Below are 21,256 nucleotides of genomic sequence, written 5' to 3' on the forward strand. Positions count from 1 at the left end.
ATTCATGAAAGAAACTGAAGGTAACACAAAGAAATGAAAAGAGACATTCTATGCTTATGGATCAGAAGAACAAATACTGTTAAAATGTCTATACTACCCAGAACAATCTACACATTTAATGTAATCCCTATCAAAATAGCAACAACATTTTTCACAGAGCTAGAGCAAACAATCCTAAAATTTGTATGGAACCACAAAAGACCCTAAATAACCAACGCAAAAGCAAAGCTGGAGGAGGCATCACAATTCTGCACTTCAAGTTATATTACAAAGCTGTGGTAATCAAAACAGTCTGTACTGGCACAAAAACAGACACAGGTCAGTAGAACAGAAGAAAAAAACACAGAAATGAACCCACAACTATATGGTCAATTAATCTTCAACAAAGCAAAAAGGAATATCCAAGTCTCTTCAACAAATGATGTTAGGAAAACTGGAAAGCAACATGCTAAAGAATGAAACTGGACCACTTACTTACACCATACACAAAAATAAATTCAAAGGATTAAAGACCTAAATGTGAAACCTGAAACTATAAAAATCCTAGAGATAACTTCTTTGATATCAGCCATACAAACTTCTTTCTAGATACATCTCCTGAGTCAAGGGAAGCAAAAGCAAAAGTAAACTATTGGGACTTCATCAAAATAAAAAGCTTCTACACAGTGAAGGAAACAATCAACAAAACCAACATGCCTATGGAATGGGAGAAGATATTTGCAAATGACATATTTGTTAAACGGTTACTATCCAAAATATATACAGAATTTATACAACTCAATACTCAAAAAATAATAATCCAACTAAAAATGGACAAAAGACAAGAGTACACATATTTCCAACAACATACACATGAAAAAGTGCTCTACATCACTGATTACCAGGGAAATAAAATCAAAGCTACAATAAGATATCACCTCAAACCTGTCAGAATGGCAAAATCAACAACACAAGAAACAACAGGTGTTGGCAAATATGTGGAAAAAGGGGGACTCTCTTGCACTGTTGGTGGGAATGCAAGCCAGTGCATCCTGGGAAAACACTATGGAAGTTCCTCAAAAAGTTAAAAATACAACTACCCCATGATCCAGCAATTGCACTACTAGCTATTTACCCAAAGTATATACAATTATTAATTCAAAGGGATACATACATCCCCATGTATAGTAGCATTATGTACAATAGCAAATTATGGGAACAGCCCAAATGTCTGTCAACTGATGAATGGATAAAGAAGATGTGGTATGTATATACAATAGAATATTACCCATAAAAAGAACAGAATCTTGTCATTTGAAACAATATGGATGGAGCCAGAGAGTATTAGGCTAAGTGAAGTAAGTCAGAGAAAGACAAGTACCATATGATTTCACTCAGATGTGGCATTTAAGAAACAACAAAAAAGCAAAGGGGAAAAAAAAAAAAAAAAAAAAGAGAAGGAGGCAAACCAAGAAACAGACTCTTAAGTATACAGAACAAACTGATGGTCACCAGAAGGGAGCTGGGTGAGGGAATGGGTTAAATAGATGATGGGGAATAAGGAGTGCACTTGTTGTGATGAGCACTGGGTGATGTATGGAATCATTGAATCACTATATTGTATACCTAAAATTAATATTACACTTTATGGTAACTAACTGGAATTTAAATAAAAACTTAAAATGAGTGAGAGAACTACATATCAATATTCTCTGATGAACATAGATGCAAACATCTTCAACAAAATATTAGCAAACTGAATCCAAGAACATATTAAAAAAATCATCTACCACAATCAAGTGTGGGATGCAAGAGGGGTTCAACATTGGCAATATCACAATAAGAGAAAGGATAAAAACTGTATGATCATTTCAATAGCTGTGGAAAAAGCATTTGACAAGGTACATTTATTCATGATAAAAAACCTCAACTGAGTAGGTTTAGAGGGAACATATTTTAATATAATAAAGGCCATATATGAAAAACCCACAGCTAACATCCTATTCAATGGTGAAAAACTGACAGCTTTTCCCCTAAGATTAGGAACAAGACAAGCTGTTCACCACTTTTATTCAACATAGCAATAGTAGTCCTAGCCACAGCAATCAGACTATGTTTATGAATAAAAGGCATCCAAAGCAGTAGGGAAGAAGTAAAACTTTCTCTATTTGCAAATGACGTGATACTATACATAGAAAAAAATGCCTAGACTAGAATTGATAAATCAACTCAGTAAGGTCACGGGATACAAAATCAATACACAGAAATCTGTTGCACGTCTATATACTAATAATGGAGCAGCAGAAAGATAAATTGGGAAATTAGGAAAACAATCCAAATTACAATTGCACCAAAAATAATAAAATACCTAGGAATAAACTTAATCAAGGACGTGAAAGACCTGTACTCTGAAAACTATAAAACATGATGAAAGAAATTAAAGACAACACAAATAAAAGATAGTTCATGTTAATGGATTGGAAGGACCAATATGATTATAAAGTCCATACTACCCAAAGCACCCTACGCACTTCAGGCAATCTCTATGAAAATACCAACAGCATTTTTCACAGAAGTATTGACAAAAATGTGGAGAAAAAGGAACCATTGTGTACTGTTGCTAAGAATGCAACAGGTGCAGCCACTATGGAAAAGAGTATGGAGGTTCCTCAAAAAATTAAAATAGAACTACCCGTAATCGTACTAGTGGGTACTCAAAGAATACAAAACCACTAATTTGAAAAGATATAGACACCCCCAGATTTGTTGCAGAATTATTTATAATGGTGAAATTATGGAAGCAGCCAGTGTGCCCATTGATAGATGAATGGATAAAGATGTGGTGTATTTATATAATAGATTATTCAGCCTTAAAAAAGAATGAAATCTTGCCTACTGCAACAACATGGATGAAACTAGAGTGTAATACTAAACAAAATTAAGTCAATCAGAGAAAGACAAATACATGATTTCAGTTACATGTGGAATTTAAGAAACAAACCAAAGAAAAAAGGAAAGAATAAATTAAAAAATCCAGACTCTTAAACATAAAAAATAAACTGACGGTTACCAGAGGGGGATGGAGGATGGGTGCAACAGGTGAAAAGAGATTACATTTTTTTTAAATGTTTATTTTTGAAAGAGAGAGAGAGAGAGACAGACAGACAGACAGAGCCCGAGTGAGGGAGGGGCAGAGAAAGACACAGAATCTGAAGCAGGCTCCAGGCTCTGAGCTGTCAGCATAGAGCCCAAAGTGAGGCTCAAACCCATGAACCGCAAGATCATGACTTGAGCCGAAGTCGGATGCTTAACCCACTGAGCCACATAGGCACCCTGATTACAACTATCTTGATGAGCTCTGAATATAGAATTGTCGAATCATTATATTATATACTTGAAACTAATAAAACACTGTGTGTTAACTATAGTAGACTTAAAAAAAATATATGAGAATGAGGTCTTCTTTAATTATACATCTTTCCCTTTATCCTTGACTTTGTAATTCTATTCCATCTCTTAGAGAACTTTATCATGAAACAAAATGTTTTCATATCTGAAGCAATTTTATTGGTCACTATATCTATCATACATCTATGAAGAAATGTATGTCTACAAATTGATAAACAAATTAAAATTGGTATTTAAGTTGGTTTTGTTTATATATCCAAGTATTAAAAGAGATCTCTTTGCAGTTGAATTATTTTAACTATTAGTGTACAACTGATGAAAACACCTATTATATAGTTTGATAATTTATTAAGCAAAATGTCAAAATTTTATTAGAAATGCATTTTTTGAAGAGATGACCAGGACTTTTTTTTTTTTTTTTTTTTTTTTTTTAAAACATTTATTTTATTTTTGAGACAGAGAGAGACAAAGCATGAACAGGGGAGGGTCAGAGAGAGAGGGAGACACAGAATCTGAAACAGGCTCCAGGCTCCGAGCTGTCAGCACAGAGCCCGACGTGGGGCTCGAACTCACAGACCGCAAGATCATGACCTGAGCTAAAGTCGGCCGCTTTACCGACTGAGCCACCCAGGTGCCCCGAGATGACCAGGACTTTAAAATACATTATTCATCCTTATAATAATATGACGTTACTAGAATGAGACAGTAGTCAGTATAAAGTCTATTCCTACTCTTCATCTTTATAGATATAAATGCTAAGAAATCTCGTTCATAAAGTTTTAAAACATCTCCCCGAAGATGATTCTTATTTAGGTATGGTAAAAATATTGAGACTATATATTTTTAAAATATTAGACATACTTTATAAATAGATATTGAAATATTTATAGATTAAAAATATCTTGGCTGTGGGTAGAAGAGAGAAATGAGGGGAAGATGTGAAAGAAAAAAGACAGACCAAGTGTTGATAAATAAGTGTAACTGCCTGACAGGTACATTATAAGCAAATTAATTGTCTCATTCTCTGTACCTTGCATACCCTTAAAATTTTCCATAATAAAAGTAAAAAACAAATTAGAACTGCTGAATTAATTCATTCTATTTATGGAGAATGTCTGCCATATAATCCAATCAGCAAAGCCAGTTCTCACTGCCAAATGAATGTCATTTTCCATCAGAGTCTGACTTCAGTTTTTCAATTCAAATACATATGGGGGCGTCTGAGTGGTTCAGTCACTTAAGCATTTGACTTCGGTTCAGGTCATGATCTCATAGTTTGTGAGTTTGAGCCCGTGTCGGGTGAACTCGAGCCCAAGTTGGGTGAGCACAAGTGCCATGTCAGGTGAGTCCCGCGTCCCTTTCCCTTTCCCTCTCTCTTTCTCTTTCTCTTTCTCTCTCTGACCCTCTTGGATTTCTCCCGCTCTCCCTCTTTCTCTCACTGTACCCCCCCTTCTCTCTTTAAAAAAAAAAAAAAAATATATATATATATATATATATACACACACACACGTGTGTGTGTGTGTTAACACATCTTTCAAGGAATATGATTAAAAAAGCTGAGAAAAGTATAAGCAGTCAAGATTAAAATAATATAGTTCTTATAAAACTGACCTATTTTTATAAAATAGGTAATAAAAACAAGGCAGTAAGGCAACACGCTGTTTTTCAATTAACACAGCAATGCAATATAGCTAAAATAATTTATAATACAAGAACCATGGTAAAAGAAGTTAGTTCTTCATTAAATGTGCATGAATATTGACCTCTGGTCTGGAATAATTCAATAAAAGTTGAATATAAAAAAATAAAAAAAATTGAGTATAAAAATGAGAAACAACACTGTTTTTTCTCATTTCTTTCGATAGAAGAAATGTTTCCTATGACTTTAATAAATGAGAAAGGTATATACTGCAAAAAATTACCTGGCTCAGGAGCCAGCATGTAAATTTAATTTTTATTAAGAGAAAGAAAATAATAAACATCCCAAAAAGACATAATGAGATGCTTGACTTTAAATGGAATTTTCTTGATATGATTTGATAAAATAGGTTTCAGCTACATGACAGAAAAATGCATACCAAATATGAAGGAAATTATGTAAAAGTTTTATCCATACGTTTGGTAGTCCAAGAGAACATTCCAGTCACATATAACATAATCACTGTCATCATCTAAAACTACACTGGGATGAAACTACCTTCCTTCCAGTTAATGTTGTATCCTAGGGACAGAGTACTAAGAAAAGCTGAAAGGTCTGCTTTGTGGAATTCAGTATTTATTATGGATGCTTTTTGCTTTGCTCTCCCAGGGCTCTCTCAACAGTAACAGATTTTTGACAATAGCCATGGAATGGAAGAGGCAAAGTCATTAAAACAAAAACTGTCATTACTCCCACAACCCTATTCTACCACATCTGAATTCAGAATATCTCACTGTGGATCAAAATGTTCCCTTCTGCAGCCAAGCTTCATCTTAAGTGACAGAGGTATCATGAAACAGAAGTACAGGAAACAGTTTAGTATAGCTGTGTTTGGTGCCCTATGGGTTTTTACTCTCCAGGAAATGCATCAGTAAAATTTAGGAAGGGTAAGGAATATGGCATCCTCATATAAAGGAGGAGAAAGTTATAATGGAAACAGGTACATTCTCAGGCACATCAATTTTGGGTAAGAGTACCTTTGAACCTGAGGATCTAGAAAGTGATTTACTTAAATGATTTGTTTGCATGTTTGTTGGTAGGTCTTCACTTATGGTAAAGTAAATACACACAGACTACTATGTTGTATTTCTAAAGATGATCACATTATTTCAATTCTGGATGCCCACATATACAGGTAGTCTATAATCCTCCAATCCCCTTGAATCTTAGCTAGTTCCTTGATCTATTTTGACTAATAGAATGCAGCACAAGTGATGCTGTTTAACTTCTAGGACTGGATCTGGAAGAGATCTATAGCTTTTACCTACACCTCTCAGAATGCTCCTTCTTAGAAAACAGACACTATGCTATGAGGAAGTCCAAGCCAGCCATGTAGGAGCACCACCAAAGGCCCTCTGTGACTACAGCAATGGTAATGGCTGTACAGAAATAAAGGCAAGAGTACAGGCTTTAGAATTTGGAAGACCAAGATTCAAATCCCAGATCTATCACTTATTTTTATATTCTAAGCTTGTAATGGTCACTTCACCTCTGAATTAGCCTCTTTAAGCAGCCTCCCTGAAAGAGCCTCTTTAGCCACACAAATTATCTGCTGTGAGAAAAAAATATAAGACAAGTGAGGTAAAGTGCCAAGCCCAGAGTTACCAAAAGGCCTGTTTAAGGTTTTCTTTTTTCTCTTCCTTGCTCATCCAACCCCAAGCCCCAAGTCTCAGATAAGCTGTGCAACCCCATGGTATGCCTCTCCTGGAGGGGCACAGTGAGGAGCAGAATCTAGGGAAGGTGGATCAAGAAGCATCACTGGAGAACAAAGTTACCCTGGCAACATGTGATGGGCCATTCACACATGCTGGGTCTGTGTTAGAACTCAAAGGTGTGGGATGGACCAGGTAAATCTCAAAGACCTCACAGAAATAACACGTCCGTAGGAGAAAATATGGAGATTTTTTTCAGCCATATTCTTACTTTGTCCCAGTATTCCTACCTCCATACGGTATGCATCATAATATTATATCTAGGAGACATGCCAAGTTGTTACAGTTCCTAGGGCAGGGAGATACAACAACAGGATAGGAAGTCTGAAGAGAAGCATAGGACTGCACAGCTGAACTGACTCAGGACCATTGTGGAACTCAGGAACTACAGCTTAGAGCCTAGGCCTGCATACTGGTAAAAATCATGTATTTGTAGGGCATTTTGAATAGCAAATAAAAGTGCAATAGAAATCTAATGAAAGAGATTTAACCCGTATTTTCAGAAATAATAAACTATTTTGACTCATTTTACACTAAATTAGAATAGTATTACTAATCTTACTCAAAGTCTGTGTATCCACAGTTTCTCTATGTTTTTCTTTTTCCAATTTTTTTTACTATGTGAAATGTACATGACATCAAATTTAGCATCTCAATCATTTTTAAGTATACAGTTTAGTGTATTCTATGCTTGTTTTAAAGTGCACTTTTTCCAATACATATGCAAGAAATAATGATTTATAAAAATAGTTTACCCTCAAAGAAGGAAACAAAACTTTGATGTATACTAATGGAAAGAGGCTGAAGCCACGACATTTAAAAATATCATCAGTATTCATAATGACTTGTTACTATCAAAATTTGCACAGAAACTATAAAACTATGCTTTCTCAAAAGAAGTTGATTATCTTTCTGAATGATTACTACAAATACATATCTAAAAATTGTAAGATTTAACTGAAAGCAAAGTGAGTAAACCTTAAGAATAATCTCTTAAATCACAAACATAAATAGACCCACTGATAATAATAATGTAATAGTAGGGGACTTCAATATCCCACTTACAGCAAAGGACGGATAATCTAAGGAGAAAATCAACAAGGAAACAATGGCTTTCAATGATACACTGGACCAGATGGACTTAACAGGTATATTCAGAACATTTCATCCTAAAGCAACAGAATACACATTCTTCTCGAATGCACATGGAATATTCTCCAGAACAGATCACATACTGGGACACAAATCAGCCCTTGACAAGTACAAAAAGATCAAAATCATACCTTGCATATTTTCAGACCACAACACTATGAAACTCAAAATCAACCACAAGAAAAAATTTGGAAAGACCATGAATACTTGGAGATTAAAGAACATCCTACTAAAGAATGAATGGGTTAACCAAGAAATTAAAGAGGAAATTAAAAAGTACATGGAAGCCAATGAAAATGAAAACAAGACAGCCCCAAAACTCTGGGATGTAGCAAAGGTAGTCATAAGAGGGAAGTATATAGCAATCCAGGCGTTCTTAAAGAAGGAAGAAAGGTTTCAAATATACAATCTATCACTACACCTTAAAGAGATGGAAAAAAACAGCAAAGAAAGCCCAAAACCAGCAGAAGATGGGAAATAATAAAGATTGGAGCAGAACTCAATGATATCAAAATAAAAATAAATAAATAAATAAACCAGAACAGGAGCTGATTCTTTGAAAAAATTAACAAAATTGATAAACAACTAGCCAGAATGATCAAAAAGAAAAATGAAAGGACCCAAATAAAATCATGAATGAAAGAGGAGAGATCACAAACAAACAACACTGCAGAAATACAAACAATAATAAGGGAACATTATGAGCAAATATATGCCAATAAAATGGGCAATATAGAAGAAATAGACAAATTCCTAGAAACATATAAACTCCCAAAACTGTAATAGGAAGAAAGAGAAAAACTGAACAGACCCATTATAACCGGTAAAGAGATTAAACCAGTAATCAACAATGTCCCAACAAACAACAGCCCAGGGCCGGATGGCTTTCCAGGGGTATTCTACCAAACATTTAAAGAAGAGTTAACACCTATTCTTTTGGAGATGTTCCCAAAAATAGAAATGGAAGAAAAACTTTCAAACTCATTCTACAAGGCTCCCAAAGCAATCTACCCATCCAATGCAATCCCTATCAAAATAACACCAGCATTCTTCACAGAGCTAGAACATACAATCCTAACATTTGTATGGAACTAGAAAAGACCCCAAATAGCCAAAGTAATGTTGAAAAAGAATACCAAAGCTGGAGGCATCACAATCCCAGATTTCAAGATGTATTACAAAGTTGTAATCATCAAGACAGTATGGTACTAGCACAAAAACAGACACACAGACCAATGGAACAGAATAGAGAACCCAGAAATGGACCCACAAACGTATGGACAATTAATCTTTGACAAAGCAGGAAAGAATATCCAATGGAAAAAAGACAGACTCTCCAGCAAATGGTGTGGGGAAAACTGAACAGTGACATGCAGAAGAATGAAACTGGACCACTTTCTTACACCATACATACAAAAAACCTCAAAATGGTTGAAAAGAACTAAATGTGACCCAGGAAGCCATCAAAATCCTAGAGGAAAAACAGGCAACAATGTCTTTGACCTCAGCTGCAGCAACTTCTTACTTGACGTCTCAGGAGACAAGGGAAACAAAAGAAAAAATAAACTATTGGGACCTAATCAAGATAAAAAGCTTCTGTAGGGCAAAGGAAACAATCAGCAAAACTAAAAGGCTACTGATGGAATGGGAGAAGATATTTACAAATGAAATATTAGATAAAGAGTTACTATCCAAAATCTATAAAGAACTTATCACAATACCTAATAAACAAATAATCCAGTGAAGAAATGGGCAAAAGACATGAACAAATACTTTTCCAAAGAAGACATCCAGATGACTAACAGACACATGAAAAGATGCTCAACAGCCATCATCAGTTAAATACAAATCAAAACCACAATGAGATACCACCTCACACCTGTCAGAACAGCTAAAATTAACAACTTGGGCAACAATAGATTTTGGTGAGGATGAGGAGAAAGGGGAACACTTTTGCACTGCTGGTGGGAATGCAAAGTGGTGCAGCCACTCTGGAAAACAGTGTGGAGGCTCTTCAAAAAATTGAAAATAGAACTATTCTATGAACCAGCAATTGCATTTCTAGGTATTTATCCAAAGGATACAGGAGTGCTGTTTTGAAGGGGCACATGCACCCCAATATTTACAGCAGCACTATTGACAATAGCCAAAGTATGGAAAGGGCCCAGATGTTCACTGATTGATGAATGAAGAAGAGGTGATATATGTATATACACATATATAGATCACATATACACATAATGCATATACTTTGCATATGAAATGTGACATTATATATATGTGTATATATATAATGGAATATTACTTGGTGATCAAAAAGAATGAAATCTTGCCTTTTAAAACAACATAGATGGAACTAGAGTGTATTATGCTAAGCGAAATAAGTCAAAGGCAAATATCTTATGACTTCATTCATATGTGGAATTTAAGATACAGAAGAGATGAACATAAGGGGAGGGAAGCAAAAATAACAAAAACTGGGAGGAAGAAAAACTGTAAGAGACTCTTAAATACAGAGAACAAACTGAGGGTTGCTGGAGGGGTGGTGGGTGGGGGGATGGGCTAAATGGGCAAGGGGCATTGAGGACACTTGCTGGGTTGGGCACTGGGTGTTACAGGTAAGTGATGTATCACTAAATTCTATTCCTGAAATCACTACACTATATGTTAACTAACTTGGATATAAGTTAAAAATAATAAAAAAAGAAACAAACCCCCAAACATCTTAAATCATACATTTACAAACAAAAATTCACTTACATACAATACTGCCAACCAATACCTCAAACAAAGCAGTATCATTAATCACCAGAGAATTGTGGGTCATTTGACCCCTGAAAAGGCCTCTGAAAATAAAGCCCCAATCTTGATTTGGCTCAGGTCATGATCCCAAGGTCGTGATTTTCAGCCGTATGTTGGGCTCTGCTCTGAACATGGAGCCTGCTTAAGATTCTTTCTCTCTTTCTCCCTCTCCCCTTCTCCCCTGCTTTCTCTCTTTCAAAAAGTTCCTGGTGGGACTCCAGAAAAATAACATTAGGGATCCTTAAGTAACATGCCATTTGAAATAATCACACCATATAAAATTCTGTCATCTCATAAAGCTTTTCACTATTTCTGTGGCTTAATTTTGAAAGGAAAAAGATTTAGATGAGAAACAGTGGGAAAATAAATGAATTTATCTCCAATAAAAAAGCTTCTTTAGGAAAAGAGGAAAGTTAGAAAACTGTTGTACTGATTCTAAGGAAATACCAATATTAAACTAATTTCTCAAGTTCTAATACATTCCATTCAAAAACAATGTTCCAAATATAAACGGTGTATAAGGTGAGAAGGGGTGAAGACTACTTGGGGAATAAGAGTATTTTCATATCTGAAAATATGAATCATCTCAAGCTTTTATTGTCAAGATTATGAATACTAATGCTAATTACAAAGTTAAAAGCTGCCTTGATGATCATTTGGTTCCTTTTGTGTCATAAATCTTTAACTTTCATATTTTTTCAAAAAATAGATTTGTAACACAATATCATTTCATTTCATTAAAGGCAATTATTTGCAATATTTTCCATAATGCATCAGCAAGCCAACAAAAGGAGCAGCAGTAAAAATGAAGGGGATTAAATAAGTCAGTAATTGGTACAAAGTGAGAAAAGATTACATGGAAAAATAGGGATTTATACCTCTTGGATTGAGACTAGCTAACTATATTTAAATAGAAAATATATATATATTTTTTGGCATTGGAGGAAAATTACTCATCTACATAACAGTTAAAAATGGCTGCTTTTGGGGCGCCTGGGTGGCTTGGTCGGTTAAGCGTCCGACTTCGGCTCAGGTCATGATCTCACGGTCCGTGAGTTTGAACCCCGCGTCGGGCTCTGTGCTGACAGCTCAGAACCTGGAGCCTGTTTCAGATTCTGTGTCTCCCTCTGTCTCTGACCCTCCCCCGTTCATGCTCTGTCTCTCTCTGTCTCAAAAATAAATAAACATTAAAAAAAAAAAAAAAAAAAGGCTGCTTTCAGTGCCGCTAATATTCATTCAAAATTTTTATATAATCACTTGTGAAGTAAACAGAGTATGGCAAAGTATTTATCACATACCTACATTAATATTCCCAAGTATACAACTTGGGCCTGACCCAGAAATGTGTTTGAACTCAGTACAGGAGTCACAGAATTTGAAAAGACTAATATTACATTTGACTTTGATTAAAATTACAAGTACAAATGTTTTCACTTCAATACTTAATATTCTGAATGTTTTTGCAGCATCAGTTTCAAACTCCCTTTTATAAAAAATGCTCATTGATCATAACCTCACATCATTGCAAAAGGCACCATAACACTTAATGGGTAGGTGTTATTTTTAAGTAATATGACACATGACTACTATTTCAAGTCATTATAAAGTGGGGTTGAGACACAAACCAAAGCCTCACCTTTGACCATTTAACACAGTTATCTCTGGCACCTCAGTAGATTCAGCATCCTTCCTGTCCCTGTTAGATAGCCCCCACTGTGCCAATGAAAAGGGATTCTTTTGCCTATTATCACTGTCTTCTTAGACTGACCATATGTACTTTTACTCCAGCCAAATCAGTAATGCTAATTTTACTTGTGGGCAATCTCCTATTCTTATTCCTAACTGGACCAGGTTATAAACTGTGGGCTTTTCAGCACAATCCTATGGGAGCATTTAGCACTCTATTTAAAGATCATTGCAAATTTCCCACAAAATTAAGGTGTTGGCAAAATTTAATTAAATTTAAGATAATCTTGGGTCTACTGTGCCCATAAAACACAATATTTAAGTTGCAAAAATTAGGTTAGATTTCTTGATAAATAAGATTGGGTTTCCAATCAGAGGTCACATGAAAAGTCCCAAATGTCAATGCTGTGGCTTTTTCACTTATGTACCTGTACATATGTCTGTATTTGTAAAAGTGGTATGGCCTAAATATAATTTTCTTATTTTAGTCACACATTAATGCTTGCTCCCAAAGGGACATATTCAGCTTTCTGTTATCTGAATCATGATATTGCCAGGCTATAGTTATCCTAAAATGCTACTGACAGGAATTCTTTTCTGCCAAGTTATATAATTTCTTTCTCTAAACTGGAATTAAAATATCTTGGATACAAACTTGTTACTTATAATACAGTTAGCTATTATTGTTTAATCTGTATGAAAGTTTAAATGAGAAATATCATAAAATACCAGGATATTACTATATTACTCCAGCATACTAAAGTATGTCAGAATATAATGTCTAAAAAAATAAAAGTGAATAAAAGTGAAAGTGAATTCTCCAGGTAGAATAAGTTTTAAAAGCTATCGTTTTTCAGGAAGCGACAGAGAAAAAATGAATGCAGAATTCAGAACAAGTAAATAAGCCATGACACTATCACATGATACTCTAAATAGTTTCCTTGTGGATTAAGTAGAAAATCCATAAAGACATTATTAGCTTTCCTTTCTGAATTAATAACAACAGCTGTTAAAAATTTTCAATTTCTAAAGATCAAATGACATATTAAAGGTATTCCAAGTATTTCTTTGACTAAAATAGAAATTACCGTGAAACAAAGCAGGCCAGAAGTTACCATCATGTTCTCAATCACATGTATGCCTTTATTTACTTATGTGTTTTTAAGTTTTTATTTAAGTAATCTCTATACCTATGTGGGGCTCAAACTCACAACACTGGAATTGCACACTCTTCTGACTGAGCCAGCCAGGCGCCCCCCACATGTATGCCTTTAAAGAGAGGAAATGAAAAAGACAACTTCCTGAATAGTCCCAGCCCAAGGCAAATAAGCTGGGCTTGCCATGGTAGGGGTGGCCTGTGCCTTCCTCCAACCCCACCCACACACAGTTCCCCTAGACAGGGCCACAACAGACCAAGCAAGATCTCCATCCAATTGGTCTCTAGAGCAGGGCTCTCTTCAAACTTTTTCAAAGTTTGGGGGAAAAAACAGGTTTCTCATTCAAGATTCACAGTAAGTCCTTCAAAGGTCATTCTCCCTAGCATCAAAACACCCATATTCTTCATTGAAAACCTTCAGAAAGGGGCGCCTGGGTGGCTCAGTCGGTTAAGCATCCGACTTTGGCTCAGGTCATGATCTCGCGGTCCATGAGTTTGAGCCCTGCATTGGGCTCTGTGCTGACCGCTCAGAGCCTGGAGCCTGTTTCAGATTCTGTCTCCCCCTCTCTCTCTGACCCTCCCCCGTTCATGCTCTGTCTCTCTCTGTCTCAAAAATAAATAAACGTTAAAAAAAATTTTAAAAAGAAAACCTTTAGAAAAAGTGATAGGAAATGTAACATTTTCTTCTCATAATACCTTAAATTTTGACAGTTTACTCATCTATGGGCTTATCAACCACAATTCAAAAGGTACATATAAAAATATACAACTTTTCCAAAACACAGAAAGGAAATTTGTTAGATTTCCAAACACTTGGGAAAGACAGAATGATAAAGGTAGTTCTCCACACTCACTGGAAAGTTAAAAAAGTAAATGTGTTCTGTATTCTTAAACTAAATTTTTGGCTTATCAGATACAGCAAAAATTAACCAAGCTGAAGGGATCTCATGAAAAGTATCTTGCTATAAATGTTAAGAGGCCAGTTCTTTTTAAGTCTAGAGGAATTATATCTTTGAATTGCAAAATTCCAAACAGATTTTCCAAAGAATGGCACACAAAGATAGTGAGAGAATCCCAGCATACATGTCAGTCAAGGATAAAGTATACTTGGAAAAATTTCCAGAGCTCAGAGGAGTGTTTACATTCTTAGGCAATTATTGATTGCTCAGTGAACAAATAAAAGGAAGAAGGAACAGGCTTATCAGTAAAAGGCTCAGAGATAAAATGACTAATGTGGAGAATCCAATCAAGACTGCAGGTATCCATTCTGTTCAAATTAAATCTTTCCTAAAAAACAATGAATGAACATTCAAATTGGGACCTGTAAAGTTTGTATCTCTAATTTCCAGAAGGATAAATGGTTTAAGCTGGCTCTACAAAGAGAGCAGTTGCAGATCAAATCCAAAACTGTGTGAGAAAGCTTATATGTCGACCAAATGCCCTTTTAAAAATCTCTAAGAGCATGGATTTCCAATGAGCTACGTTTTTCCCTAATGGTTAAAGCAATCAGTTTACACAGACACATAGTTCCTGTAGCAGCAATAAGTACAATTAATTACATGGTTATAATCATGTTTACTCACCCTCCCAATAATATCTGTGGCTGGCTGGATTCATTTGTAACACCAAATACATCAGGAATTAAATCACCATTGAAGCTGAAAAGAAAACATTAAAAACATTAAGCAGCTATTTCATAAAATTCTCATGTTCCAGCTTTAAAAGGAAAATAACCTTTGGGAGGTGTGGTAGAAATCACAATGCTCACCAGTTTCTGCTATAGTCAATAAAATGTCAGCAAAAGTGTCAGACATGTATTATTTCTAGGCCAAAGTGTTTGTTATTTATTACTGGACCTCCAGCCCTCTTTAAGCTGGTAGTAGCAATGAGACATGTGTTTCAGATGGTCCAGCTCCACAGATGACGGAGCCTCTGATATACCCTGAGTGATGGCACAGAACAGAACCTACCACTGACCCACAGTGGACAGACACAAGATGTAAGAAATAAACTTTTGTTGTGGAATCTTAGGGTTGTCTGTAGTTTCTGCATAACCTACCCTATTCTTGAGTGGTAAGAAAACAGTACGTGTTTCAGAATCATGACCCAAACTGTTTAGTTTAGATGGGCTGAGGAGAAATAACCCACAAAAGTAATTTCCAGCTGGTATAAAAATTCATACTGGCCATTGATTATTGCAACAACAATGAAAATATACACGACTATAAATGGAATCAAGCTGAGGGTCTTTATGGATTTATAGTTCAGACTTCTGATTGCCACTGACCTATTGGTATATGATTATTATTTTAATAACTGTATGAAAGGCAACAATGAAAACAACAATGTGGCTGTACATTACTTTAGCTCTCGAAATGATCTCTGTGTCATTACCAAAAATTCTGACAGGAATTTGGATTACATTTATCCTGGTACATGAGTGTACTTTGAGGAATAATAACACTAAGGAAGAGCTTTATAAAAAGGATAAGCTGGGCGCCTGGGTGGCTCAGTTGGTTGAACGTCGGACTTTGGCTCAGGTCATGGTCTTGCGGTCCCTGAATTTGAGCCTTGTGTCAGGCTATGTGCTGACAGCTCAGAGCCTGGAGCCTGCTTTGGATTCTGTGTCTCCCTCTCTCTGCACTTCCCCACTCAGCTCTCTCTCTCTCAAAAATAAACATTAAAAAAACTGTTTTAATAAATTAAAAAAGGATAAGTTTCTCCTTAATATAGACATCTGTCTAAATTTCTGGAAGAAATCCCATACCATTCATAACTATCAATCAAGCACTAATAGTTTTACCCTGAAACAGATACCTTAATTCTTTGAGTAATGACATGGCTATAATCAACACAGATCTATAATGAAGATATTCAAAGCTACTGAAGCAAAAACAAAAACACAAAATTCTTCCTCTTTCCAAAATACTGAATTTCATTTTTCTTTTCCCTCCATCATGACAGATAAATATCATTTAATCAAGTACCAGCCTCTATCACCTTCAAAGGGAGAATGAATTTAGTGTCAATGCCATGTAGCAAAATAGTCTCTTATGTGAGAAATTTTATGTTTTTAAGTTTAAAATCATTCAAACGGTAGCAAGCACATACTTACTCCATAATTAGTGGTTCATCTTGAAAAGTCCTATTGAGTACAGTCATATTGTTAGGATCTGTATAGAAAAAAAAAAAAAAAAAATATATATATATATATATATATATAAGGCACTTTCTATTATTTTAAATTTTTTTTAAAAAATGTTATTCATTTTTGAGACAGAGAGAGGAGAGAGAGACAGAGCATGAGTGGGGGAGGGGCAGAGAGAGAGGGACACAAAGAATCCAAACTAGGCTGCAGTCTCTAAGTCATCAGCACAGAGTCCAATGCAGGGCTTGAACCCATGAACTGTGAGATCATGACCTGAGCTGAAGTTGGACACTTAACTGTCTGAGCCACCCTGGAGCCCCTATGATTTTTGATATCTACACTTGGGGTAAAATATCTGCATTCTTTTCAACGTTCATCTCTAATTAATTCCAACAATTACTATTAACAAGACACTATAAATCTAACTTAAACAGACATCCAAGTTTGTAAAGACAAAATCCTGGGGTTCATTCTTTTTTTTAAGTTTATTTTGAGAGAGAGAGAGAGAATATGTGGAGCAGGAGCAGAGAGAAAATCACAAGCAGGCACTGCAACGGCAGCACAGTGAGACACCCAGACACCAACGGGGTTCATTCTATAGTTAAAACCATTACAAGAACTTTTTTTTAGAGGCTGCAATCTAAAAATCTTAGGTGAGTTTTCTTTAAATACAAATTTAGCAGTTGGCAATATGCACAAAACTACTTGATTCTAAAATATCCATGCTTATGTACACAAAATGCTTTACACATGGTACTATTTCTTCAGATATTTATTGACTGAATTAATTTGAAGTATTGAAACTACTGCTTAAGTTCAAATGTTACCAAAAACACAACTGCATCCCTTCCACCCCACCCTGAAAACTGGCCCCATGAACAAAGTCATCTATTTAGTTATAATTAATTGGTTTTTCAGATAAGTTCTGAAAGTTTAGGGGTGGATATAGTAGACTGACTCTCAATCTCCGCTACAACCTTTTTGTGCTTTTCTGTACTGGGAGGGACTAGAAACCAAGATAACTATTCTCACGTATCTTTGCATCTGAGATTCTGAATAAGATGTAAGCCTTGACAATCAGATACACTCTGAGTTTTGGAAGCTAGGAGTGAAATGAAAGCTGTGTCTCTGCTATTTCTACCTCAGTGTCTGATCATTGAATTTGTGAGTATCAAGAGGCAGGGCGCAGGGTAACCATTTGGCTGGTGAGGGTCACAGCAGACACAATGTCATCCTAATAGTTATTGTGTAATTGGCCATGTTCTGACAGTTAAAAGCCTTCCTTGAAGGCTTTGGGGATCGTTCCTGAAAGGTCAACCTAGAACGTGTTCTTTAGCCATCCCAATAATTCCATAGGCCATAAAAATCCTTTAATAATTCTCTCTCTTCCTTAAGTTAGCAAGAGCAGAGTTTGTTCAACCCCAGACTAGTCCTGGGTTGCAAAATAAAAAAATTGACTTTTAAAAAAGTTTTACAATTACTGATTTTTTTTTTTTTTAAGTTTAAATGTTTATTTTTGAAGAGTGAGAGAGAGGGAGGGAGCAGAGGAGGGGCAGAGAGAAAGGGGGACAGAGGATCAGAAGCAGACCTGTGCTGACAGTAGTGAGCCTGATGTGGGGCTCAAACTCACAACTGAGAGAAAATGACCTGAGCTGAAGTTGGATGCTCAACCAACTAAGCTACCCAGATGCCCCTACAATTAGACTCTTAAGAACTGCAATACTGAACTGATTTCAGAACAATATTTTTGTTACATTTACCTAAGAATAAAAGGCATATTCTTCCTTTAATATCCAAAGACACATATTAAGAACTCTTAAAACAAATTCACCTAATGTTTGATTTTGTCCCCAGAAGATAACAGCTCCCAATTCACTGCTGGCATGATTTTTGGGAAGATACGTCAGGAGGACATCCATTTGTGAGTCTCCATCATAATCCCCCGGGACTACACTTGTTATCAATGCACTGTGATTCCTATAAGAAACACACATTTTAAGGTATCTAGTCAGTCTATAATAGAAAAGGACAACATCTCTATATCTGTACTACATACAAATATTTTCAATGCAAAATTTAAAGTTTCACATTAATTTTATTCTCATCTTTAATATCTTATTATCCTTCATGTATGTAAGCCTCCTTGGTCTACAAAATAATTCAGGATGAAGGTAGAGCTATCTTAAATAAAAAATCTAAAACATTTCAAAAGAAAGCACAGTTAAAAAAAAAAAAAGCACAGTTTTACATTCATGCACTGCTTAATATAGTCCTTTTACTTAGTTCTTTTGTCAAGGACACTAGTGCATTTGGCTGGCTTATAAGAAATAGAGGCTCAGGGTGCCTGGGTGGCTCAGTTGGTTAAGCATCCGACTTCACCCAAGTTCATGATCTCACGGTTCAAGGGTTTAAGCCTCGCATCAGGCTCTGTGCTGACAGCTCAGAGCCTGGAGCCTGCTTCAGATTCTGTGTCTCCCTCTCTCTGTCCCTCCCTGGCTCGTGCTCTGTCTCTCTCTCAAAAATAAATAAACTTTAAAAAAAAACTTAAAAAAAAAAAGAAATGGAAGTTCATAATCAATTGTTAAAGCACTGTCACTTTATCAGTTAAAAGGTATTATTTGTGAAATATTTAATTTTGGATTTTAATGCAGATTTGAAATTTTACAGTGAAAATTAATCATTTTATTTCTGAAAGATATTCAATATTCACAATGGAAAATAAGTTCTTTTTACTAAACCTGGCAATATACTGTCAAAACACATATACCTAATACTACGTTATTAATAATGAAATAATTCTGAATTTATTTATATTAACATTGAAAACGTAAAGCATGTCTTGTCATAATGCAGTTTGAATAACCCAACCAAAAAAATAGGCCTTGTGTTCAATTTATATTTAATTCCATTTAGAGCAAATAGCAAGGCAGCAAGTTTTCAAATATATAATTATTTTGAAAATACCATCAAAGTTCTAAAAATATATATATCAGATTTTATTTAAGATGAAAATGAGAAAAATACTGAAAAGGTTAAATAGGGTGAAGAAAAACAATACTATAGATTTATCATGATGCATCTACCTACTGTGTCCCACACATTACATCAATGCTTAATAGCTATTAACTGATAAGTTTCCAAACCTGAAATAGGTACTGTCATTCTTATTGAATGGACTAGGAAACTGAAGTTTGTAGCAATTAAGTAGCTAAACCTAAAAGCTAATAGCAAACTACTAGTAGCTAGAAATTCAAATTGTGTCAGTCTCTAAAATTGATTTTCATTATGATAAAATCATTTTGGTAATGCCAATTTCCTCAAATAATTCCAATAAAACTTTAACTTTTCCATGAAAAATACCTGGTGTTTAAAAATGATGATATAGCAACCATACACGCTACTATGAGATACAGTAGCAAACTATATCTAATGGTGGAGGCCTCTTCATGTGCATGTGTACATATGTATCCACAATAACATATACTGCACATACTTGGCAGTAATACCTGTCTATATATATTCATAATTTGGGGCTAAAAATATTCTGGAATAGATAGAAATATATTACAAAGGATTAGATGGAAATTTAACCTAATCAATAGGTTTTTTTCTTTTTCTTTTTAAATTTTTTAATGTTTGCTTATTTTTGAGAGACAGAGTGCAAGCGGGGTAGGGGCAGACAGAGAGGGAGATACAGAATCTGAAGCAGGCTCCAAGCTCTGAGCTATCTATCAGCACAGAGCCGGACCTGGGGCTCAAACTCACCAACCATGAGATCATGACCTGAGCTGAAGTCGGAAGCTTAACGGACTGAGCCACCCAGGCGCCCCAACCTAATCAAGGTTTTATGGTCATAAATACCCAGCTTCTTTATGATTGTAAAAATACAAAGTAGAAGCATTTAAAGATATGAGATTAACTCATGTGTTTATCTTTTCTTCTTTCAAAGAATCCACTAAAATTATATGGAATGAACTTTAAAAACAAAAAAGGTATAGCGCCTCAGAAACAAAGAGATCACGAAGGAAGATATTGATAACGGACTTACAATGGCAAGGAAACTGTAAGCTAAAGTGTCTGAAGGTAAAGTCTTAAGAAGAAAAGCTTTTGGCCCAGAACACCTGAGAGGCTCAGAATTTGGAGTCATCAGAAATTGTGAAACACAAGAGTGATGCAGAAGGCTGAATACAGGTTAAACTGAAAGTCTGTATTGTGAGTGACAGTCCCTTCTCTGTCTCTCTCTCTTAGCAAGACAAGGACCACAGAGTTTATTAATCATGCATTAGAGAGTTAAATTACAACAGAGGGTAAGGTTTTAGCCATAAGCTAAAAACAGGGGGTTAATGGAAAGTCTACAGAAGGAACAGTTTGACCCTTCCTCCAGCTCTACCCTATTCCTGGACTGCTAGTCAGCCAGGAACATGACCACAGGGCAAGAGACAGGCGACATGTTCAACCATGCAAAGACTTTCCAATTAGTTCTTTATTGCCTTACTCTTAAATATGATACCCCT

At 35.5% G+C, this 21,256-nt stretch overlaps 1 protein-coding gene across 2 annotated transcripts in view; it reads right to left on the reverse strand.

The window, feature by feature from the left end:
- The window catches only part of ITFG1 (integrin alpha FG-GAP repeat containing 1), a 345,618-nt gene that overhangs the window by 318,791 nt on the left and 5,571 nt on the right, over window positions 1-21,256 (reverse strand). For both annotated transcript variants that reach the window (XM_058708060.1, XM_058708061.1), the window contains 3 exons: window positions 18,574-18,719; window positions 16,710-16,767; window positions 15,178-15,252 (listed from right to left, as the gene is read on the reverse strand). In XM_058708060.1, the coding sequence (XP_058564043.1) occupies window positions 15,178-15,252; window positions 16,710-16,767; window positions 18,574-18,719 (279 nt within the window). The remainder of the gene's footprint in view (window positions 1-15,177; window positions 15,253-16,709; window positions 16,768-18,573; window positions 18,720-21,256) is intronic.

The sequence above is a fragment of the Neofelis nebulosa genome, chromosome 17, assembly GCF_028018385.1.
Source record: "Neofelis nebulosa isolate mNeoNeb1 chromosome 17, mNeoNeb1.pri, whole genome shotgun sequence".
Taxonomy (NCBI): domain Eukaryota; kingdom Metazoa; phylum Chordata; class Mammalia; order Carnivora; family Felidae; genus Neofelis; species Neofelis nebulosa.